General features: G+C 29.0%; 1 protein-coding gene across 3 annotated transcripts in view; it reads left to right on the top strand.

Annotated features, from left to right (window-relative positions):
• Positions 1 to 6,722, top strand: part of LOC111628330 (TIP41-like protein) — a 33,666-nt gene that overhangs the window by 12,728 nt on the left and 14,216 nt on the right. For all 3 annotated transcript variants that reach the window (XM_023372113.1, XM_023372106.1, XM_023372097.1), the window contains exons 3-5: positions 803 to 982; positions 2,024 to 2,123; positions 6,310 to 6,441. In XM_023372113.1, coding sequence (XP_023227881.1) covers positions 803 to 982; positions 2,024 to 2,123; positions 6,310 to 6,441 — 412 coding nt within the window. The remainder of the gene's footprint in view (positions 1 to 802; positions 983 to 2,023; positions 2,124 to 6,309; positions 6,442 to 6,722) is intronic.

The following is a 6,722-nucleotide window of genomic DNA, read 5'->3' as shown; positions in this document are numbered from 1 at the left end:
ATTATAGCCAATCTTACCCGTTTTCACAAAATGCAAGAATTAGGCCTCCCGTTTCCAGACGTTTCCAGAGAATTTTTACATGAGCATAAAAATATGTTCGATTTCCCGCAAAAGCACAAAAAACCGCTTGTAAATCTTGCATGCCGCTTTATATTAACACTTCCTGGTCCCGATTCTATTTCTGAACGTCTCCTGTTTACGTCCAATCAAATGAACTATTTTCAACGTTTCTGGAACGTTTACGATCGTTTTATAATCGAACCAATATTCAAATTGTATGTTTGAATTTAATTTGAACAAATTCAAACAAATTCGAACAAAACATTCGAAATAGAAAGCCACTTTCAACCACTTTCAGCCTCATATCTCCCGCACCCTTATAGCTATCGAGACGCAACCACCCCTATGCACGAATGGAGACTTGGGGCTACTACCACATACAAACACCATTCACGTGCGATGTGTAGTTTTGGCGAAAAAGTGAAATATAGGGACATAATTGTCCATTTTTTTATATATATATATATAGATTTTGAGTTTTAACCAAATGTTTGAACTGTTTTAAATTCAAATTTATTATTGCATATTGGTTCGGTTATAGAATGATTGTAAACGTTTCAGTAAACTGATAACCTGATGATGGCCTGTTGACCAGGTTGAAAAATTAGTTAAAATAGTAAAAATGATTCTCAGCAATAAGGTGTGTATGTTGTATAATATTCAATGAGTCTGAGTGTATGTTGAAGTTTATTTAAAAGAATTTCTTTATAAATATTTTAATGTTTTTATTATTGTATTTCAGATTTGAAAAAGAATTACAATTACCTCAACTTCCAGACATGACTTTTGCAAATAATAATCTTAGTATTAAACATAAAGATGGATTTGGTATTGAATTTAATTGTCTTGATGCTTTAAAACTGGTTGAAAGCAAACAAGATTTAATGAAAGTTGCAATTGCAGAGATATGGCAACAAGCAAGGTTAAATTTTATATTCAATAACTTTTTTAGTTAATAACTGTTCTTAAATACATTGTAATTGAAAAAAATATGAATTTTATGTAATAGCAAGTTATATTCTCTCTCGACACCAGCATTTTATATTTCAGGATTTATTGACATTATTTTAATATCTTTTAAATGTAATTATTATTTCAGTAATTTTTACATCTATACTAACTTTTTAAATTATCTGTTCAAATTATTTGTAAAATTTTCTTTTGTTAAGAATTAAATAAAAATACTTCTGATACTTAAATGTAACTTCTAAATAGAGTAAAAGTTTAGTGGAAAACTATTTGATTTTACAACACTTTACTTCAAGAGTTAAATAAAATAAAAATTTTAAATTAAAAATGCTTTTCATTAGAACATAATTGAGGAATAAATAATCATTATACTAAACTTTTTTTTTATTATTATTTAATTGTCACCTTCAATGCCATTGTTTTAATTGCTTTAAAGCACCTTCAACAATCCCCATTAAAATCCACAAACATTCATGTCTTAGTGTGACTTGAACCATACAATCTGGCAAATTAGAAACACTGCCTTAACACATTCACCTGTCAGGTAGGCTGTTTAAACTGTTTCAACATTGAAAAGTTGTGTAAAATTAATAATTTGTATGTACAGTACTTTATTAGTAGGCAGTATGTTAGAAATTTTTTTTTCAGCATTTTTAATAAATTTTTTCTTGAACTATTCTTTGTAAGCAATTAATTGATATATCAAAATTAATTAACTGTAATTTTTATCTAAACATATTTTTAGATAATAATATGCTTAGTAAAGTCTATCATATGCTAACTGTAACTGCAGTTCTTCCATTAGGGGCATATGTGCTATAGTTTTGCTAATTAATTAATGAAAATTGAATCTCATTTAAATGTATAAAAATTTGATAGAGTAAAATATTTAGTAATAAGTATAATAATAATTTGTTATATAAGGTTTTGTTTTGTTTATTATTGTTCATATTAGCCTAATATTCCTTTATATTTATTAAATAAATATTTTTAGAAGTGAATGCAAATATGCAAAAGATGTTGTCAAGCCATTTGACTGGACCTTTACTACAGATTACAAAGGAACATTATTATCAGATGGTAAATCACTCAGAGTAAGTATTTTATGTAATATGAAATTATCTAGCATTAGATTGGATTAGTGAGTATGAAGTCCAGATTAATTCTTAATCTGAACTTCATACTCACTAATCCAATTAATTCTTAATCTGGAGTTAAAATTTGAAATCTTGACTATGTAATTCTTGATTTGAATGCTGTTGATAAATATGATCACAATTGTCACAAATAATTGTGTTGATTGCATTAAAGATGATATTCAATACAAAAAAAGGTGAAGACAGAATGGGTAAAATTATTTGTCCAAATAAAAGTTCAAATTTTAGGATATTTCTGTAGTAATTATTTTGTAATATAGATAAATCTTTTATTCTTTTAAATTAAAATATTTTTAAATGAATACTCCACTAAATAATTTCAGTAGAGCAATGAATATTTCTTAATTATTGATGTATAAAATATTTTTAAGTAGTGATTAATATATACAGGCATACCCCAGGTTATAATCATCTCACAATAAAACAAACTGCAGACACAACCATAATATATTTCTACCCCATGATGATCTGACTTATGAGAAGTGGTATGACATTGGAGTCGCCAATTTTGATCAAACTCTGTGAGGTTATAGTGTATCTCCAACAACTGACATGTGCCAAGCAGTAAGGCACAATACTGAAAATTGCAAATCACTTAAAACCTTTAAAAATTCTGACATTTGTAGAGTGGTTGATGGCTCAGTAGGGTCATGCTGGTTTTATAATTTTGAGTTTGGTGTTTCAAATATTGGTGGAATTAATATAATTTTTGTTTTACATAAAGCTATAATTTTTACTTCTTGGTATTTTTAAATTTATTATATTGTCAGAGAGAAAAACTGATTTATTTTTATAAAACTACAAATGTGCAATAAACAGGGTAATAAAACAATAAAATCCATCTGTTTGAAGTAACAAGTCAATGTCAAAGCAATTAACAAATGCTACTTAACAATATTTTTTAAAAATAAAACTTTTTCTCTATTTTAATGTACAGTAGGTACTTACTCTGGCAACAAAGTCATTGTTTGACCTAAATGTGTGTATAATTGAATCTTTGTTTGCTAAAGAATGATAAGATGGTTTTGATATCTCGTACTAACATCAATAGCATAGAAATATGTTCTGCAGAAGAATCACTGCATGACAATATTACAAAATTTACGTATTGTGAAAGCATCCTTCAAAATCAAGATCAAATTGAGGGTTCTTTATCAATTTCAGAAGTTGTAAAGGAAGTAGAAAAAAAAAAAAAAACAGGTACTCTTATATTTTCCAATGTGATACAGTATGAATGTTTCTCCTCCAAATTAGTTGATGATGGAGAAGTGCTTTTAAACATTAATTAAGTTTGTTTTTTCAGTGGCATACATAAATGTTCTTATTGTAAAAATCTGCATTTATTCAATGCACACACTGCAGAAATGTTTATTGTTTCACATGCTTCTACGACAATTGTCATCCACAAAATTGTGCTCCTGGAAAGCAAACAGATTGAATAATGTTAATAAAAATGTCTTTTATTAACAAAACTGGCTTTGAATAACAATAATTTTGTTTAAATCTAATCCTGTTTCTAAATAAATTATAAATAAATGTTAATATGGATCCCATATGTATATGAATATTTAAAAATAATTCTTAAATAAATATAATAAATTTTAAAATACCAAGAATAAATTAAAAAGTATAATTGTGTAAAAAAAAAATAATTACATTTACACCACCAAGATTCAAAACACCAACCTCACAATTATGAAACTAGCACATCCCCACTGAGGAGCCACCAATCACTCTACAAATGATGGAACTTCTAAAGGTTTTAAGTGATTTGCAATTTTCAACCTCAATAATTTCCTTTAATTTTGAGTATTGTGTCTTACTGTTTGGCACATGTCCGTCATTGGGAATGCACTATAACCTCACCAAGTTTGATCAAAATCAGTGACCCCAACATCACGCCATCACTTGTTAGCTATCCCCACTGATACTTTATTGTTCCAAGTGTTGCAACCTGTGTCGGGTGTCCAGCAAAGAATAAACATTTCTGGATTTTAAGAAAATTTGATGAATCATCAATTTAATTATATTTTACATAGCTGATTTTATAACTGACAAACAAACAGTCTTATAATTTAATTAACAAGTCGTTTATAAAAACATTCCAGATGCTGAGCCTTGAGGACAGCCATTATTTATGGAACAGGTTTTTTTTAACAAAGTACTGTACAATTAAACTGAGCTGTTCTGTCTTTTAAGATTTCCTTATTCAAGTAGAATATATTTTATGGTACTTTGGTATTTCTGATAAGTTTTAAAATTAAAGGCTACCGGGCATTGTCAAATGCATCTTTGATATCTAGAAATATTAGACATCAGTCTCTTTTTTCCTTGCTGTAGAGGAGGGGTCACCAAACTTTTTTCACAGTTGGTCACATAACTGAGAGAATGACAAGCACAGGCCACATAACCATTTTGTTCAATATTGTATACTGAATACACAAAAAATAAAAAAAAACCAATATATTTATTTACCAATACACAAACATGATTACTGCAGTAAGCTCGTAATTGCTTTTCTTAGAAACTTTATTGCAGGTACTTACACAAAATGTGCTCTGATATCCAAAGTCTCAAGAAGTTGCTGAATTTTTCCTTTCACTGATTTTTCCTAAAAATTATATTACTGTCAAATGCAAAAATCATATTGGACCAATTTTGACATTTTTACTTACACTTATTTTAATTTTTTCTACATAGGAAGTTTAATTACAATCTATGATATTTTCAGATATATTTGTGAGATAAGCAGGGGGTCACAGCTGATTCCAGTGACCACTTATTCTACGTGGATTGCGAAATCAGAAATCTAACGTCAGTGAATGACTTCCTAAGATTTTAATGTAGATCAGGAGTTTGTAAGATCTCCTGGAGATTGTTTTCCTGACACCAATTAATCAATTTAATCAGTGGATTAACATGTGTAAACGAGGAATTTCAAGCTGGAGGGACGTAAGTACGTGGAGTGAACATAGGCATGGATTTCAGTCATTGAAAAGACCATATTTTTAAAATAACAAAACAAAATATTTAATGGAAGAAAAGTATTAACTAGGATTACAAAATACGAAGCTTCCTAACTCGAGAGAGAGAGAGTACAAAGGTTCGAAGGTTATACTACCTTAACAGGTTCTCAGATATCTTGTCTTTTACAATGCCTTTTCTTTGGGATTTCAAGCAAAGTTTCTTGTCATCTTCTTAGATAAGAACATTGATGGTGCTTAGGTAATAAGAGTTTTTACTTGTAGAGATGTTGATGGACTCTTCTAAGATTCGAGGTGTTGGCCTTTTGGAGACTCAACTGGAATACATCTTGTTACATCGGGAAGGTTCGTCGCACTCTTGATTATGGGAGTAACTTTTGGAGACTCAATGGGAATACGTCCTCCTACATTGAGAAGTTTTGGCGCACTCCTTGAACAATGGAAAAGAATCTCATTTTTTGTCGATTTCCTCTAATTAGTGTGTAGAATTTTTCCACGTGAACAGGATGAGTGAGGAATTTTAGAGGGGTTGACTTTCAGTTTGGTGACTAAATTTCTAAAGATAAGGTAAAAAAAGAAAGTATGTTCAACTTCCATTGGTGAGGAAGTTATTTTTTGGGTTGTGAAAATAAAGCTTTTTCATCAAAATTATAAAATATTACTCTTGATATTATTATTTCAGTTAAAATTGATTTAAACAAAAAAGGGGAGCATTCGAATTCCCACATATTATTACATTTAAACTCATTTGTGGCACAGTGCCGTGGCAGGCCAGATGAACTGACCTCAAGGGCCAGATCTGGCCCATGGGCCGTAGTTTGGTGACCCCTACAGTAAAGTATCACACAATTTAACAAGGAACACTTTGCGGAATGCTGGAATATGAAATCATATTTGTCATTGCTCAAAAACTGTCCATGAGATGAAACTTTCTTCTTTAATAATACTAACTAAAAAACAATATATGAAAAATGGCAATTCACAATACAACTATTCATGGTAAAACTTCTGTTTGATGGAATGCATTATGTATGTAACATGGGTATGCCTGTAAATATTTAGCAATATTAATATTACAGTAATAGAATATAATATAAAGTGAAAATTTACAATATCAAATAAAATATATTTTTATTCAGATATCAGAAACATCAGAAAGAATTGATTTAGAAAAATTGAAAGTAAAAGAGAAAATTATGTTTTATGATGATATCCATCTGTTTGAGGATGAACTTGCAGATAATGGATGTGCACAATGTTCCGTTAAAGTTGTAAGAAATTTTTCAATATCTTTAGCTATAAATACTAATACTAAATTACTAATGAATATTATTTTAAAACAAATTAATAAAAGTATTAGTTTTGGATTTGAAATACATATACTTCATATTGTATATAAATATTGTAAATGTAATATAAATTGAAATACCGTATATTCTTAGATTACACTAAATTTGATTAAAATGAAAAACTTAAAAGTTGAACTCTTGTATAAAAGAATATTAAAATTAATTAGTTTAAATCAGGGGTGTCCGCATGCAGCCTGCAGGCC

The sequence above is a fragment of the Centruroides sculpturatus genome, unplaced genomic scaffold (assembly GCF_000671375.1).
Source record: "Centruroides sculpturatus isolate CEXI.00-Female unplaced genomic scaffold, Cexi_2.0 scaffold65, whole genome shotgun sequence".
Lineage (NCBI taxonomy): Eukaryota > Metazoa > Arthropoda > Arachnida > Scorpiones > Buthidae > Centruroides > Centruroides sculpturatus.
Note: the sequence above shows the minus strand (reverse complement) of the source record. Positions and strands in the feature narration are given on the sequence as shown.